This window comes from Corapipo altera, unplaced genomic scaffold (assembly GCF_003945725.1).
Source record: "Corapipo altera isolate COAL_440 unplaced genomic scaffold, ASM394572v1 133, whole genome shotgun sequence".
Lineage (NCBI taxonomy): Eukaryota > Metazoa > Chordata > Aves > Passeriformes > Pipridae > Corapipo > Corapipo altera.
The window spans coordinates 2,441,222-2,459,102 of record NW_020884939.1 but is presented as its reverse complement, the minus strand read 5'-3'; the positions used below and the strand labels follow the sequence as shown (position 1 = coordinate 2,459,102).

At 40.1% G+C, this 17,881-nt stretch overlaps 1 protein-coding gene across 8 annotated transcripts; it reads left to right on the top strand.

Moving 5' to 3' along the window:
* Positions 1 to 72: 72 nt before the first annotated feature.
* On the top strand, positions 73 to 16,046 carry UBE2D1 (ubiquitin conjugating enzyme E2 D1). Of its 8 annotated transcripts, XM_027660991.1 has the most exons (9): positions 766 to 788; positions 2,542 to 2,615; positions 6,367 to 6,402; positions 7,834 to 7,897; positions 7,997 to 8,028; positions 10,696 to 10,773; positions 11,028 to 11,133; positions 13,374 to 13,467; positions 15,164 to 16,046. In XM_027660991.1, the coding sequence occupies exons 1-9, from the start codon at positions 770 to 772 to the stop codon at positions 15,207 to 15,209; spliced, it is 549 nt and encodes a 182-aa protein (XP_027516792.1). In that variant the 5' UTR covers positions 766 to 769; the 3' UTR covers positions 15,210 to 16,046. The 8 variants fall into 8 exon arrangements, with proteins under 8 accessions (XP_027516788.1, XP_027516792.1, XP_027516786.1 ...); XM_027660987.1 differs by lacking the exons at positions 2,542 to 2,615; positions 6,367 to 6,402 and adding an exon at positions 10,157 to 10,274 and having other exon boundaries at positions 73 to 788; XM_027660986.1 differs by lacking the exons at positions 766 to 788; positions 2,542 to 2,615; positions 6,367 to 6,402 and adding exons at positions 1,904 to 1,962; positions 10,157 to 10,274.
* Positions 16,047 to 17,881: the final 1,835 nt, after the last annotated feature.

The window sequence follows — 17,881 nt, the reverse complement described above, 5'->3', positions numbered from 1 at the left end:
CCAGTGAGGCCTCGGCAGCTGTGAAATGGGTGTTGGGCACCGCTGTGCGTTCTGAGCAGGCACAGGCTCACCGCAGCCTCGCATTCCCTCTGCTACTGATGCTGTGAGTGCCCAGCAGCTCTGCGAACCGCTTAAGGCAGATCGCTCTGCGAGCCCTCTCCGGTGCAGCTGTGGAGAGATGACCTAAAGAGTGATCTCCTCCCAGCAATAGCCACCTCGAACCTCACAAGCTTGGGTGTTGATGTGAGAATTACTGGTCTTTACTTTAAAAAATTATTATCGTAGTACTGTACCTGATTAGGGACTTGCCAGTCTGGGAACTAGTTTATGGTTGGACTCAAATCTTAGAGGTCTCTTCCAACCTTCATGATTCTGTGACCTACTCAAAATACTCTATGAGTAGAGTGAGAGCAATGTGAGAACAATAATTCTCCATTGTCCAGTAATTTTCTACTGGCCTTTACAATGTAAGTTTCTGTTAAGGCAGTTGTGGAATAAGCAAGTTTCTGAATGCTTTAGTTAAAGTAGTAGTAACGTAAGTATCCAGTTTTTTATACGAGATGCTGAACAAAGGCATTCTATAACCAGCTGTAAATACGCTGCTCAACTGGCAAGTTCAAGTGAAGTTAAAGCTCCAAACGACCATCAGAGACCATCAAGAGACCACCAGAAGACGCCTTAGTGACCAAATAAGGACTTAGTGACCAAATAAGGACTTCCAAAGAACTTCTAAGAACTAACATATGTATGTTACATATGTAACATATGTATGAACTTTATAAGAAGTAGTGAGCATGTAAGACATTTACTGAATATGTAAAATCGTAAGTAAATATTAGCTACGCTGAGCCGAGGACGGGGCACACACGACTAGAGGAGCTGTCCTCCTGTGTGTTGAGCACTGATAATAAAAGAATGCCTGCCCACTGATGCCCACAAATTGAGTATTAGGGGGTTTTTTTATTTGCCGATTCACGGTAACACACGTTTCCTGCTGCTCTCACGCAGCATCGCGTGTCACGGCTTTTCCTTGGATGCGGTTCTGAAGCTCCTCACGGTTACTTTCTTCTTCCTCACTCCTCCGCGTGCCTGCACACGCCGTGCTGCTCACAGACCCCTGCTGGTTACCCGCAAACCCCCCGTGGTTCCCCGGTCCGAGAAACTGCTCGGAGACTTTTTTTTATCTTTAAGCAGCAAGGTATTTGTTTATTCAACGTTGGGAGCAAGCCAGCTCGCGCTGGACAAACTTGCTCGAAGGCTTCACACACAAAATCAGCATTTTTGTACAATTTTCAGATATGATTAAATGCACGTTCAAGTGATTACAACATCTATGTATACATATTAATAACAGGCGGAGTATAGGTGGGGCTTGGGGTGGTCCTTCTCTTGGCCCTCAATTTTGGTGGGACATCCACTCTTCATCCCATGGGTCTGGGGGCTAATTCTCACCTTCCTCGGCCTGACCTCCCCTCTCTTCTGTTGTTTTTGACCTGCTCACTGAGGCTTGGAGAAGGCCTTGGCTCCCGGCCTGTTTCTTCTATTCAAATGTCTACCTTATCCTACCGCATCTTAATTTATTACCTCTAGGCCTATTCTATGATTCTTTTAAGTTTTGGTCCAGCAAGTAGAACAGAACAAGCACAGACCGTTTTGGATGTTAGTAGCTTGTTAAGCAGGCCCAAATTTCTTAGTTAACTCTTTTGGGCCTGGCCTCCTGTTTCGCGGGACGGGCCCGGGCCCAGCCGCTCGCACCGCCGGCCGGCAGGGGGCGCGCACCGCTCTGCCGGCGGACTGCGTTTCCCGGCGCACCCCGCGCCGGCCGGGGCTGCGCAAGCGCAGGGCGGACACAAACGCCTCGCCGGCCGCGCGCCCGCCCCTCCCGCCCCGCCTCCCCCGGCCGCGCGCTCCCGCCGCGCGCTCCCGCCCCGCGCTCCCATGGCGCTGAAGCGGATACAGAAAGTGAGTGGGGCCGAGCCGCGGGAGGCTGCGGGAGGTCGCGGCTCCCCGCCCTGGGGGGGAGCGCCGTCGGAACCGTCCCGTTGTTGCCGGGCGTGGCGGCGGCCGGGCAGGGCCGGGCTCGGCTCGGCTCAGCTGTCCCGCACTGTCTCCGCCGGGACCCCGTCCTTCCCTCTCCGTCGCCGGCAGCCGGGGAGGGGGAGCGGGCGTGAGGCCTCTCGTCGGCCTCCTCACGGTTCCGGGGCTCTTCGCCTCCTTAAAGGCCCCGCACCCCGAGTCGGTGCCTTAACCTGCCGCCCAGGGGCCGCTCCCCGGGGGAGCGGGGGGAGCCGGGGCGGTGCTGAGGGGGTGCGTTCAGCAGAGGTGCAGGTGTATCTCTCGCCCAGGCGCTGGGCTGCCTTTGTGCCCGTCCTGGTCAGCCCTGTGCCCCAGTTGTTTTCCAGGCTAAGCAGCGCTGTCAGCGCAGTGTTCGGTGTGACGTTGGGATGTGTCTCGGCTGCGGTGTTTTTGGGCTGATGTTTTAGAATGGCCAGGTTCAAGCTGTTTGTGGAGTGAGCTCCTAGTTTCCTTTTGTTTTGCAAGGCCGAGCCGGTCGCTGTACAGTACAGACAAAAAGAGCACCGCGGGTGGCCAGCACAGGAGTGGAGTTAAGGTCAGTGCTGTGGCCGTGATAAAGAATCTGTGGTGATAAAGAATCTGTGGTGATAAAGAATCTGTGGTGTTTGGTTGCTGTTGATGTGCCATGTTTGGTCGGCATTGGTGCTGTCCTGGTTCTGTGACATTCCTCCAGTTTCTCGTTCAGGATTCCCGTTTGCTCCTGAAGCCATTGGTATGGCAGAAGTAGGATTCTGTAGTGGCCGGTTAACCCCACAGCAAGCAGATTTAGGACACCCTACAGTAGGTACCAAGTTACTTGGATGGATTTCTACCAGAACTTGGTAGCCATGACTCGAGCTGCAAAGCTCACACTTTTACAGGTAGTGCAATTAAGGGAGATTTTTGTTACTTCTTTGTTCTCAACTACTTGTTGAGAACGTTCCATTTGACCATTTTATCAAATATTAATAAATAACTACAGTGATTTTCTCTAGCAGTAACTCTGTCATGCTTCTAGTTATTATGGGAATGGTCTACCATTTGTTGCCATTTTAATTTCCCACCTCTGTTCTGAATACCATCTCTTTCCAATTCTTGTTCAGTTTCTTTCTTCTGAGGTAAGCAGACAAAAGAAAGTCTGATAATCTGGTATTTTCGAGCTGGAGTGGTTGTTTGTGGCTTTCCAAATGAGGTTCTGCTAGAATAGGATTGTTCTTCATGCTTTTATGATGTTCCCTGTGTAACTTTTCTTTCTGCTTTAGAGACTTCCGTATGATTTGGAAACCCACAATTTTCTTTAGTGTGGCATTTAAGGACTTTGCATTTGATACATGTGAAATTATGGTTAGACTGTTTATGAAAGTATCTTTCATCCTGTTAGCCTTATTAGATTCTGTTTCTGCTCTTTCAAAATGAAGCAACGCTTTCCAACGTGCTGACTGCAAGGTAGTATGAAATGTCCTGGTTATGCAAAAACTTCTGCACAAAACATGAAGAGATACAGGGTAAGAATTTCCCAGAAGAGTAGAGATTAAATTCAGAGCTAGTTACTGCTTACTTCTAGTTTGCTGCAGAATTGACTACTGCTGGTTTTCTTTTTTTTTTTTTTTCATTAACTGCCCTCATCACTCTCTGCTGCCTTTCCAGGGGAAGAAAAAACATTCTACTACAGGGATTTGGCCACCAGCCTGTCTCTGGAGTACTAGAAGAGGAGAGAGAGTGGCAAGGAGATAGGATTGTTTCAAATAGAAAGTTAAAATGAAGGGGAGAAGTTCAAAAAGGCAAACTGTTTTGATGTCCCTGTAATAAATAGAGCTTTCCTGAAAATCACGAAACTGGAAGTTTAATGCTAGATGAAATGTATTTATATGATGGTTTGTTGATCCTGTCTGACTTCCTGATGTTTCAGACTGGCTATAAAGGCTGACAGCTTTGTTGTATCCTAAGGGGTAGGAAGGGATAAGACCTGGAGTAGAGGAAATGCTGTAAGAACTTGGTAGTTTCACAGAGTGCCTAGAGGAATTCTTTGGAGAACAAAGTGCTGTTAGAAAACAGTGGTGTTGCTCGGGAGCTTGTCAGTCTAGACATACTGTCTGAAGTTAAGCTTGGGTGGATTTAGGGTGGTGCAGAATTGTGCCTTAACACAACTAAGGGATTTTGGTGGCAAGCCCGATTGTTTGTTCACAGTAATTTTAATAATTGGTGTGTTCAGTATGATAACACCCACAGAGGAGGTAAGGCTATAATATGCAGACATGTTAATAAGCATATTTTTTCTCATACTGGTTGGGATTCTGATTTCTAAATCATTTTGCCTCTGGGACGTGTTTCATTGCATCCTGCTGTTGGTCGACTGGTCTTGAGTGACTCCTCAAAGGAGGGGACAGCATATGGACTTCAAGACTGTACATTAGTCATAGAATGATGTATTTCACTTGGGAGCTTCTTTAAAAAGTGGGCAGCTGAGTAACCAACGAACAAGCTGATAACTGCACCTGGAAGTGTGCTGATCTTAGTCCTGCGGGTGGAAGAACAACGAGGACACGAAGCCTTGCTCTGCAGGCCCAGCCATCAGTGCTGCCTCCATGACAAATTCATCTTGGAGTTCCTCAGAGAAGCTTAGCTTGGGGGATTCTTACTCATCTTAAGCTGAGGGACCTGAATTCATTGACCTTGATAGTGCTTTGCCTTGCCATTGCATGAGAGAGGCACTGTCTTTCTACGCTGTGCTGTGTGTGGTGTAGAATAGATGTTCCTTGGGGCAGGAGTTGCTTCTCTGCAGTCTGTGACGCACCATCAAAAGAGTAATGCATGTTTTTGTGGGCATTTTAAATTCCAGATGTTGCAAACAAAACGAATCGTGTCAATCTTCAGTTGAGAAGGGGTGTTGTGCAAAGAAGCCTTTATTCTTCCCACCTCTGGAAACTGAGCCGCCGTGGCTTTTGTGTGAGGTGGAAAATAATTCAGGCTGTCAGGTGTTAGGCAAGTTAGTGTGTGTGTGTGGTGGGCTGTTCTGCCCATCTGTCTTATGCAGAGCTGTTTTTCTGGGGTTCCTGCTCCGAATCCTTTGTTCACACACCTAATTGTGCAGTTTGTTGTCCTGTCAGTTCCCTATCAGGTTTGAGGAGATTGTTTTCGTCATAAGTCCTGTGCCTGGATACTCCTCCAGTGTTAATGGGCAGTTGATGTTGTGCTTGTTCATGCTCAGGCCGGCTTGCAATACTTACAAAACAAATATGTATGTACTTTTGTCACAGGCATAAAAAAAATGGGATTTAAGGAGATTTTTTGGAAGAGATTTTGAAACCTGTTAGAGGCGATAGATTCGAAGACTGGTTTAAAAATAGCTGTTGTTTTATCTTATTGGTACATACTGCTTGACTGTTTTTCTGCTACAACTCAGGAAGAACAGAAGCATTCAAACATTTAGTTATATATATCTGCTTCAGTGTGTGTTTCATAGATGTGTAGGCTAACAGGACATACAGACCTTAAAATTTATGTTGCAAATAACTTTTGCTGTTGTAAATTGACTCAAAATTTATTGATATTTGTGGGTTAGATTTTTATTTTAATCATGCTGTCTTTAGAGGGTGATAAACGTACTGGGACAATTTTTTTGGCTGTAACATAACGTGTTTTAATTTGCTTTCAAAATATCAGCTGTGATACCACAGCAATTTTTTTTTTTTTGCATTAAAACCATGTATGGAAATAGAATATATTATATATATTATAGAATATATTATATATTCTATAATATATATTATATTATATACTTTATTACTGACTAACAATTATATCAATAAATGTTCTGATAAATATGTGCTCTACATTTACCAAATTTATAAAGAACAGAGAATTCTTTAAGCAGTCTTAAGTATGACCACTGTGGAGCTTTTTGTGGAACAAATGGTTCCAAGCAGTGGTGTATGCATGGAGCTGGTAGGAAATGAGTCTGTGGTCTACAGTGCATTCTAAAGTGCATTTTGTGCAAGAAATGAAGAACATAGCTGACAAAGATAAACCTCTATATTTTAAATAATGATGTGGCAAAAGGTTCTGGTCGTGGTTTTGTGTTGATTAGAGAATGAAAACAACTTTGTGTGATGCTGTGTGCAGTTTATTTTGGGCTTCTGATAATCTGCAGTCTTTTTTCTGATTATTTTAAACTGAAAAAAAAGACACTTTTAGGGTTTTTTTTTGTTGTTCTTACTGCTCATGCTCATAGTCATGAGTATCCCTGAGTACTGTGCAGCAAAGATTTATCTCCTTGTTACCAAAGTATCCTTCACAATGTTGTTCTAGTAGCTTTTCGGGAGAGAAGCCTGGCTGCTAATCAAGAATGTAAGTGTTAAATTGCCCTTGCAGTCTTCAACTTTATGCTTTTCTGAAATACATCCTGTATTATTCTCTGACCATGAATGCCAGTCTGCACAGTCAGAAATGTCTCCAGCATTTATAGGGTACCGTAGCCCCTGTTTCACAGCTGTTAAACCTGAATCTTAAATTTCTGTCTCATGCTGCTACAGGGGTGTTTTGGAGCGTGTGTGGTGCAAGGAAAGGTGATGATTTGGGAGCTTTGCTGTGTCCATCTCCAGGAGTATTCTAGCCAATAGTATTCTATTCTACCCTGTACTATTTTGTATGTTTGAGAGGATTAGAAGACTTACTCCTTCAAGTTCCCAGCTTAGCTCTTTTTCTCTGTGTAGTTTATCCTGGCCGTTCTGGGACAGTGTAGCGTGTGTTGGAGCTCTTGACAGATGTTTTTATGCTGTGATACTCACCAGTGTTTAAAATAACTGACACTTCTGATGCATCTCCTGCAGGCACAGCTTAGGGTTTGTGTGTTCTGGTAAAACATGTTGCACCAAGTGTACACTGTAATTTATAGTGGTGACTTTGTCTTCTGAAAGTGAATCTGCACCGCTCTGAGCTGTAGATCCCCTTTGTTAGCATGTCTACATCAAAGTCTTGCACCAGCATTTTCTGTACCAGTGACTAAAAATATTCATGTAGACCAGGCCTTGAAGTGACAAGACCTGCATCATGCAGCTACATGATGATAATCCAGAAAGTATGGACAAAGCTGCTCTAAGCAATGAACTTAAAATTACGGGGGAATCTCTAGTGTTGACTGTGTAGTGCCTCACGTGCAGTTCTCTTGCCCTTCTTGGTGAGGTTTCAGCACATGATTAAGCTTTGTAAATCTTCAGCCTTGTCCTTTTGACAAAGCAAAGTTTTGGTGTTCTTGTGAAGAGCATTTTTGAGACGTTGAATACAAGAATTCCCTATACAAATAATTCTTTTGGGAATATGTGAAGTCGGGAAGCAGTTTTTTACATCTACTTCAGAGAGTCCTCACACTTGTTCTGCAGTGTTCAATTCTGGGCACTGGCAAGTCAGTTTGATTCAGATAAAGGAATAATCAGATTAGCACATAACTCTAAATTAAACAGTGAATTTACAGACAAATTAAGAAATCCTTTTCTTTTCTTTCTGTCTACTTAAGTATATTCTCCTTACTATGAACCTAGTTGCAACTCTTAAAATGCTTTCAGATATTAATTTCTAGCATAGTATTAGCTGCAAACCATCTGGCAAAAAAAACTTTTTCAGTCCCAATGTGCATTTCAAGTGTTGATTGTTTTATCAAAATACCCCAAGAAAAACCTCACAGGTTTAATAAAATTGGTTTGTGTTCTTACTTTTGAAGGGATGCTGCCAAGTGTGTGTATTTTCACACAGGTGTCTTTCAAATTTTTGTGTTTCTTACAGGAACTAAGTGACCTGCAGCGAGACCCACCAGCCCACTGTTCTGCTGGACCTGTTGGAGATGACTGTAAGCTTTTCATAGTACAGAGTCAGATTTTTACTTTTTTTTTTTCAGTTATGAAAAAGCTTGGAAAAATCTCTAATTTTTTATCTTTTTTACTTTCAGTGTTTCATTGGCAAGCAACTATCATGGGTCCTGTAAGTATATAATTCGTGCCCCTTAGAATGTAAGACCTTGCTTCTCTTTTTGTTATGGAAGAATTCATTTGGGTTTCTATAAATACAGCAGTCACCTTCAGCTGTGCTGTGTATAGATTGAAGATTTAGGGTCATGTTGTTCATAGTAGTCTGGTACTAGTTGCTTTCTGTAACTTCAGAAATGCCTGCTGTGGTGGTTGATTTGGTAGGGAGGCCTACAAAGCAAAGAGCTGGCTTTTCAAAGGTGATCAGATCAATTCTGGAAGATTCATCCATCTGAAAGGACAAAGAGTAGGTGAAATCCAGTATTGAAGTTGGTAACTCCACTCTTGGAGTTACACAGAGTGATTTTGGGGCTTTTAGATAGAGCTTATTTTATTTGATGGCTGTGATGTGGCTCTGGCAAAAACAGATGACTTTTGCAGATTACAGGCCAGCAGTTGCTGGTTTCTGTGAGAGAAAGGTGCTTTCCCTGGGTTGGGGGAGCTCTGTAAAGACCCTAATTATGACCCTTGTCAAGGAAATGACATAAGAAAGGACAATAAAACTTAAACCCAGAAAGTTTTAAAGGAAAATTGAAAAGAATTTTAGCAAAAAAAAATAAAGAACAACATGATCGGACGGAAGGTGTGTTTCTTAATATCCTGGTAAGGAATTTGTATTCCTGGTGTTTTCCTTTTGGACTTACTCATTTGGAAAGACATGTCTTTGCTTCAGATGCTGAGCTGAGTTGCTGTGCGAGGTGAAATTTTGAGATAATATTTAGTCCATCAAGATGCAGCATTGCATGCTGTAGAAAAGTTGAATTGTGTCTCCTGTGAGACTGTTTCTTCATTTTCAGCACAGCTGTTCTGAAGCAGTGAAAGATCAGCCACTAATTTGCCAGTGGTCTGCTGGAATCTGTTGTCCAACTTGTCAGTGGCCCAGCAGCCACTGTTTTTCTGTACCATACTAATGCTTTTGCTATTTTTCTTGAACAATCGTGTTCTTTCACATATAAAGTCCTTCTGACCATTGCCATTTTGCACTGAGATAAAGGGTCAACAGCAAAGCAGCAAAGAAGAGTTAATAAAGCTTATGTGCTGATTGCCATCAGTAATGTCTCTGTCCTGAACAACTCTGATGACATGAGTGAGGGAAATACTAGAACATAAATTTTGGCTTAAATTCTATTTTCTTCTCCAGCTTGCAGTTTACCTTTCATATTCTGTAGAGGAAAGTATTCCTTTCTTTGCTTCAGGTTACTCAGATGTCTCTAGTTAAGGATAAGGATGAGCATCTCTTGCCAACCTTTCTCAGCCCTGTCTGCAGAGATACAGGAAGAGAATATCTCAAGATATTAATCCTTTATTGTGATAACAAAAGGAAATTAGGGATGTGCATCCTGTATGTTTCCTGATGGAAACATAGGACTAAAGCTTACCTTCAGAATTCTTTTCCTGTGTGTGGAAGTAGGGTAACCTCTTCTGTCTGTGGATGTCATCAATTTGTTGTATATACCTTGCTCATAAAACATGTGTGACTTCGCTTTGCCTTCTCTCTGACACTGAACTTGTCTCATCTTCAGCTTATTTTAACTTTGAAAAATCCATTTAGTATTCAAGCAAGCAGTCCTTTCAAACCTAATTGGAATTACTGTGGCAACCTCTTCTGATGTTACCTAATGCTGACTTAGTATGACTATATATAACCTGCCTTACACTGCAACACTGTCTGCACTTTAAGGTGTAAGAAAACATGTCTTAGTGGACCATTTGTGGCTCTGCCTCTTACAGTCATGTAGTCATCTCTAAAACCATTAATTTCCAAGGTAAAGGTTTTTAGAAACAGTCTGCCTTTGTTTCCATAAGAAAACCCCAAACTTCAATCTTCTGCAGCTTTCCTGAGACTGACTTCCTACGTTGCTGTTTTAAACTTGTAATGAGAGTGGGTTTCTTCTTTCCCTTAATCAGAAATGGCAGAACTGCTCTCTATCATTCAGCATCAAGACTTTTCCACTCTTTTTTTTTTTTGTTAATAAAAATGAGAGTTCTTCAACAGATGACTACAACTGAGTTAATTGTATGAGCTCTGTGCAACCTGGACGTAAACCTGTGCACATGTTTTCTAACAAAATGCATGTTCACAGATTTGTACAGGTCACAAAGATGTTGTGTGTTTTAAAACTCCCCGATGTCATCATGGTGAACTGAATTATGTTGGAAAATCCTACTCTTTGCCTCTGCAAAGAGAAACCACTTCTTAAGGTAAGTATATTTGTAGCTTAAGGCTGGAGGAGGATCAGAGCAGCTGTGGTCTTGCACAGCGACAGGATTTGGAGGACTTGCTTCGGTTCTTGTGTTCCCCTCAGTGCAGCGAAGCTGTTGCTCTGCAGATTTGTAGCTTCCCCAGTGGAACACTGCTCCCTCCTTTTCTCTCCCCAGAAGGGCAGGGCTCAGTAGCTGTGTTGTGCCTCTGCAGTAGTAGCCACGATTGGCTCTACTTTAGCTCTGCAGGCCAGTGGGAGGGTTCAGTTCCCTCCGTGCCTTCCCAGTATACGGCCCATAGTGGGCTGTGTCCTGGGGAAAAAACAGATCTGCTTTGGAAGGTTATCTGCATTCAAAAGGGAAACTCTTAAAATGGCTGAAATATATTAATGTGTTTTATTTGTTTTGTTTTTTTCCCCAGCCTGATAGTGCATATCAAGGGGGTGTGTTTTTTCTCACAGTACACTTTCCAACAGACTATCCTTTCAAACCACCAAAAGTAAGTCCTTTCTTTGAACTTATCGCAGTTTTTTGGTCAAAACTTTGTGTCTTAGTTCTTGGAGGCTTAATTTTGGAAGTTAAAACCAGAAAGGTGAGCAATCCACATGTTCATTGTGGATGACAGACAGGACTGTAAAAAAAGTTGTGTTGGCAGGTCTAGTATGACTGGAAAGGGAGGGATGATGTTAAGGATTCCAAATGTAATAAACATAATTTTATGTTAGTCGGTTTGGTTTTATTTTTTTATTACAGATTGCTTTTACAACAAAAATATATCACCCAAACATAAACAGTAATGGGAGTATTTGTCTTGATATCCTGAGATCACAATGGTCACCAGCTCTGACTGTATCTAAAGGTAAGCTCACTGATTTGATAATGCATTTATGAAATTGCATACACTGCCATGGCATTTTTTTGTGTACTACTGCACTGTCTTAAAGGTGGCAGTGGGAACTCGTTTATCCTGCACATTTCAGAGAGGGCAAATTCCATTGGAATTCTTTTTATGATCCAAGATCTTGAACAGCTTATTGGGAGTGTCACATCACAGAAAAATATGTGCATGGCAAAGAAATGTTCTAAACCAAGTTGAGTAAGGTAATAAATGCAGCTTCTGTATTATAGCTGACAGACACACAGAACTGAGGAGAAACTGAGGAGCAGGGCTTCAAAGTCAAATGAATTTGGATGTAAATGGAAAACCCTGATACTGAACAGGTGTGGGCTTAGGTGACTGCCTGTGATGACTCTTTGGGTAGCCTGAGCACCCTTGTGTGGGCTCAGGTCTTTATTACACTTTATTTTAAAATGAGATAAATTGTTCTGGTTTGCGTTCCTCTGTAAGATGAATATTTTAAAATGTAGCTCCTTTCAAAGTCATCAGTAGAAGATTTATTAAAATATTCTTGTCCTGTAGTTAAACTTTCTCTAGTTAAACACTGTAGATTTTTGGAACATTGAATTAATAGTTAAGCAGTTCTTTTGTTGCAGACATTTTGTGTCACTTCAAAAGCTGCTTAAAATGTGGGTGCCGTTGTTTTTTCTCACCCACCTTCAAAACGCTAAGGCACACTTAAGTCATTACAGAATTTCTCATGTGACTCAAAAGGTTAAACAGTATCACATCTTGTTCTGTGCTTGGGAGCTCCCTGAACCCTGTCTTTTTTTAGAACAGTGTCATTGCATTGGGTGTACAAGCAAAGAAAAATAATGTTAGTCTTTATCCAATGGAAACTGGTCTGTGCAAGTCCAGTTGCCATCCCTTCTTGGAAAAGCAACTTCTCATGCACACAGCCTCGTGCAGTAACCTGACAAGCTGTGTGAAATCTAAGTCTAATACTGTTTCCTGAAATCATTGCTGAATTACTCTTGTGTCTTGCTGAGTTACTCTTGTGTGTCCTTGGTACCAGCTTTTCACAGAACTAACAGTTGTTTTGTAGATACGCAAAAATTTTCTTGTTTCTAATTATTTAGCAAATGAAAGTTGGCGTTCAGGTTTAACACTTGGCATCTACAGCTGAAAACTCTCAGTTTTTAGATCTTCAGCACCTTTCTATCTTGTTGAGCACTTCTTTCAGTTATAAAGCAGAGCAGTCTGCTGGTCTCATCTTCTGATGTGACGTGCCTTTAACCTGCTTGCATGTTATATATTTTATTAACTGAAAATTAATATTTCATAAACTGAAAATTTCAGTGACTCATGGAAGTTTCTCCTTTCTAGTCCTCGTTTTACTGAATCAAAGGTTTAAAACATACTGACAGCACCTCTGATTGGTGTCACCGTGTGTTCTAACCTGATTTTCTAATATTACTGGCACTTAATAAATATGTCAGTATTGAAGTGGCCAAACTTGCTACTGCTGAAAATAGGTGTGGGCTCTTGGGCAACAAGACAAAGCAGGGGGGGAAAAAAAGATAATTCTACAGCAGGTTCTTATGGTATCATTAAGTTCCCTTTCACAACACATTTAGAATGGTTTAGCTGTGTACTCTTGTATGCTTTTAGTTCTGAGTATAAAAATAGAAATTTCCTGAAAAAAAAATCAAACATCCTTGGTTCAATACCAGGAAGTGAATATGAATTGTAAGTGAATACCTGCATATAATGCTGATTAAGCATTTTCTCAAAATGGAAGTCATGCTTAAGTAAAGTATTCATATGATTGAGAGAACAGCTGTCAGCACAGAAGTGGAGAAGCATGTGCACGTATAGAGTACTGCATGACAATGTAATATTAACAATATTAGTTATCTTAAATAATTGCAGATGAAATGCTTGGTTTGAGGAAATATTTATATGTAACTGTGTGGTCTGTAGTTTGTTTCATAGCTTAAAATGCGGGAGAGAGATCATTACAAAAGGTGCAAGTCCATGGGTTGCAAATTCTCTAGGCTCGTATCAGGTGTTGTTTACTTAGGCCATAAAAAATGATGCTGTATAAACATTTCTGAACAGAACTGGTGTATGCCAGCTTAATACTAATATGCATTCTTTTTCCAATCTTCCCCCACTTTCCTTCAGTGTACTGCAATATATTAATGTATTATAGGAATAAAGCAAACTAACTTGTTTAATCTAGTGTCTCTTTTATTTAGTTTTATTGTCCATATGCTCCTTACTTTGTGATCCTAATCCAGATGATCCTTTAGTACCAGATATTGCACAGATCTACAAGTCAGACAAGGAAAAGTGAGTATAATGTATATATAATTGTGTATGTGGTACTTGCAGATGGTTTAAGTGCCTTCTATCTTAACTTTAGCAATACTTTTTTCATAGATTTCTACAGGATTAGGATTAGATTTTCAAATCTTGAAAATAGCTGTGGCAAGTAGAAAACTGTAGGTATTGTGTGTGCCTACATAGGTGTTGCTGGGTACCTAATTTTTTGTACTTAGTTACATAAAACCATCACACTTCTGTGTGTCATCTTATATTCACTGCATGAAAAAACATTTCCCAAACATGAGTTATTTCTTGCTACTGCAATCCTCTGTTTGTAAAACCTGTACAGAAGAATTTTTGGCTTTTTGGTTAACTGAGTTTTTTGGTACCTGTTTTTTGTGTTGTATTCAGTATTGAGCCACTGAAGACTTCTTTTCAGTGTTATACTAGTGGCCTGTGGCTCATCACATGTCACAGGTTCAGGAAGATTTGAGTATTGTTTTTACCTTGAGCAGTGGATAAAAAGAGTGATGTAGAAATTATATGGAAGTCTGTGGTCTAGTATTTCTCTCCCTAGAGTAAGAATTATTAAAATGGCCTCTTTCTGGCAGTTCACTGTCTGGCACAGTCAAATCATGTAACTCACTTTTGGACCACTTGAACTCTGTAGCTTGTTCTGCAAAGCAGACAGTGTTAAAATTGAGGATGTTATGCATCAGCTTCTCCCCATTTGTGTCTCAACTTTTGTCTACCTACCTACTTACTAGTGATTTCAGCTATTGTCCCTCCTGTTTGTGAAGGTGTTTTCTCTCCAAAACTCAAAATTTAATCGTTGCTAGAGAAAGTGAGAAAATGTGTAGTCTTGACCATAGCTTTATCTTCTGCTGATCACCTATTAAATTACTTTTATCTCATCTTGAATTTAGGAAATCAATTATATGGCTGGTTACCCCATAGCATTTATCTGTGAATATTTCAGTATAAGTTAAGATCCTAAGGACTTGTATGGTAGCATATTCTTAAGAAGAAAACCAGTTAGTTCATGAGTTGTTATACTGATCTTAAGAAACAGATTTAAAATTTTGTCAGCATTTTTCTCTGGATGACCCAGAAGAAAGTGAATCTAGTCTGAAAAGTGGAATGTGGCAAACAGAAAGATCAGAGAGGGGAAGTTATGAACTCTCTAATGTCGTTTATCTTTGGGGTTGCTCATCAGCTTCATACCAGAAGGAAAAGACTTAAAATCTAGTAAAAAATGCTTTTCAGAAAATTTTCCTTTCAAGTTCTGAAATGATGATGGCAGGGCAGAAGGGAGAATAAAACTCCAGTTAATTATACTGAACTTTATGCAACTAAAACGTCTGAACTTTTGTCAGACCATTAATAACATTTGCATTTAGGAATAATTAACAACAATCTCCTGTTAAGGTACAAACAAAGGAACCAGTTGTGAAATGCAAATTAAGTAGGCACAATGATGTGCATTTTAATGCAAACCTGTGAGATTGGTTTTGAGTCCAAATAGCTGTAATAGGTAACCTTAGAAACTGAACACACAGTGGGTATATTTTTTTTTTTTGGCTTTTAGACTATTTTAACTTCTTCGACTCAATGCTCAGAGGTGAAAAGCTCAATAACACCTGTATTAAGTAAATACGTGGCCATTGTCAATGTATCACTAACAGCTCTTCACTGTAATGCCTTCTTTCTGCACATACAGATACAACAGACATGCAAGAGAATGGACTCAGAAATATGCAATGTAAACTTGTGAAGACTTTTTCATATACCACAGAGTACTGTAAATTCTAGGGTTTTTTTTTTTTTCAAAGTTAGAAGGAAATGGAGCACAATTTATGGTTTTGATGTTACCATGACTCCCCTTGAATTTTTTTTCACCCATGTAAGTGTGTTTTTGGAGCAAGGGAGAATAAACTTCCAAAAATAACCTTATGACTGTGATAAGAATATTTATCCTCTTTGTATGCTTTGCAGAAGACATTTATTATGGTTTTTAAGAGTTGGACATCTGCATCTTCAGACTACAAGATCTGTAATGCAGTTGTAAAGCAACCCAATTATTTTTGCTGGGAAAAGTAGCTGGTTTTATGTGATGAATACTGTATGTTTGTCATTGAAGTATGTTGTTGTTTCATAAGTGTATTCAAATTTCTTTTTGTTAGTTCACTTAATAATTTGTATTTTTTTACTGTATAGACTAAATATTTTATTTACAATGTCAGTAATTTCATTTTAGACTTACTTGCGTGTGCACAGTATTGACAAGATACAACTGCTAGTAATGAAAATAATTGGAGTATCCCACACATGAGGATATTCTAAAGATTGACTGCAGATTTCTTAAAACCTAAAATGATCTTTGCACTGTAATTCTTTGTTTGCTGATTATGGAGAAACACTTCGTTTTGATTCTGTTGCATACTTAATTTTATTGCAATGAGAACTAATTGCACTGCCATGTAGAGAGATATGTACCCATTTTGTTGCTATTCACAACTGATTTTTGATGTAACACTATCCTTTTGACCTTTTACAAATCCAAATGTAGCCTTTTCCATATAAATAAAATGCATTTTCTACTACTTTTCTTGGTGTTTTTTTTTTATTTTATTTTAACTCTTGTGTATCTTTAAAGTACTTGTTCTGACATTAGAGAATCACCAATAGTATATGTGCATGTGTCTTACAAAGAGAAGGACAAATAAAGCTGTGCATCATGTACTACTTAGAACTGGGTTGCAATTAATTTTTATGTTAGCTTTAGCCTAATGGATTTAGCATGCTCTCCCCATTGCTGAATGTAGGATTTCAAGTAGTTTAAGGCCATTTTACACCTATATTCATCTATGGAGGAGATAACAGCAAGTGTCTCAACATCAACCCCTTAGTTAAGGTGATGTATTTGCAATATCAGAACATTACAGTAAACTCCTCACACTTGAAGGTAACTTTTCCATGAACTGGCACTTCAGTTGCTTCAGAGTATGCATGTGGAAAAACAGCAGTGCTGGAGAGGGGCAGTCTGTTCTTAAAAGGTAGATTAGAAGCAGAAAAACTCTGATTTCCTACTGTGCATTCTTCTTGGTTATCTGAAAATAAAAATGGGTGACTAAATGTTTTCCTCTGTACCTCGCACATGAAAGAAAACTGACTTCCAGTTGGGAAATTTGTCAACGTAAAATATATTTTTAAGATGAGAAATATATTTGATTTGGGTTTTTTTTATTATTTTAATATATGCTAAATTGGAATTTAGGATATGAGTGGTAAGCGTGCACAGTAGGAGCTTTTTCCCCTACCAGTGGAATATTAATCTTTGTGTTTGCCAATTTACTGACCTAAAGGGTCACATATGGGAAAATGTAATTTCTGTGCTGCAGTTTTATGTATGATGTAATGATATTTGAAACAACAGATTTATCGAGAGTGGCTCTATTAATCTTAAAATATCCCTGTTCAGTCTGCAAACTGAATAAATGGATTTTTTTGTTATAAAGTGCTTCATTATATGTGACCCAGGACAATGTAGCTAGGAAGGCAAAGCCATCATTTACACTTCTTACTCAAATGGTGGTAAAAAACTTCGACCATCACAATGTGTTCCCAGAGCTTTTATTTTTTCTGGATCAGTAGTAATCTGTTTGTATTAGAAGTTATTTAAATGTTTGCAATACCTGTACTGAACTGTATGAAAACTGGAAGTTTGACTTGTATTTTGAGATCCTCACTTTGTTTTGGTTTATCAGTTTGTGTTAGGGGTGGTTTGAAAACATTTTTACTTTAACTGTTCATATTTCTGATGTGTTCCATGCATCTGAGAATGCCTTTGCCTCACAGTATGAAACCAGCAGAAGGATGTGAAACCCAACACCGTGTGGTAAGGCATGTTAAGCATTATGTAGATATTAAAAAAGGAATGTCTTAGCTTTACGCCTCTAAAACAGCATCATCATAAGTCTCTGATTCTTATGATCCTTGTAGCAGTTCAGCCTTTCTGCTTTTGAAATTATAGGAATGAAATTACGAATACATTATTCAGAACTTCACTCGTTCAGTGAGGTCGCTGGGTTCAATCTGGAGACAAACATCACTACTGCTCCTTCAGAACTCCGTTAATGCTTTTTATAGAAACGCTCTTTTAAGGCGGTAGGGGGTGCGGGGAATTAGAGCTGAAACATTACTCCCTTCCGTGTTGTTTACTGTGATGGGAAAAAAAAACCAAACAACTTTTTCCCCCGAGAACTGATTGGTGCTCTGGTGTGTTTTTAGACACAGCCGTACCCAAAACCTTGCCACTAAGAGGAAACCAGTGAAACCGTGCGGCTTTTGGCCACAGATCATCAGCTGAATTAGTTAATTAGCGCTTAGCGGGACTGTGTTTTAGTTTTCTGGACTGTGTTTTAGTTTTCTGGACTGT

Bases quoted from the DNA above. Each gene is read 5' to 3' on its own strand.
- UBE2D1 (XM_027660991.1), top strand. The intron at 10,774-11,027 runs GTAAGTCCTTTC...TTTTTATTACAG, and splicing joins ATCCTTTCAAACCACCAAAA to ATTGCTTTTACAACAAAAAT. The intron at 13,468-15,163 runs GTGAGTATAATG...CTGCACATACAG, and splicing joins TACAAGTCAGACAAGGAAAA to ATACAACAGACATGCAAGAG.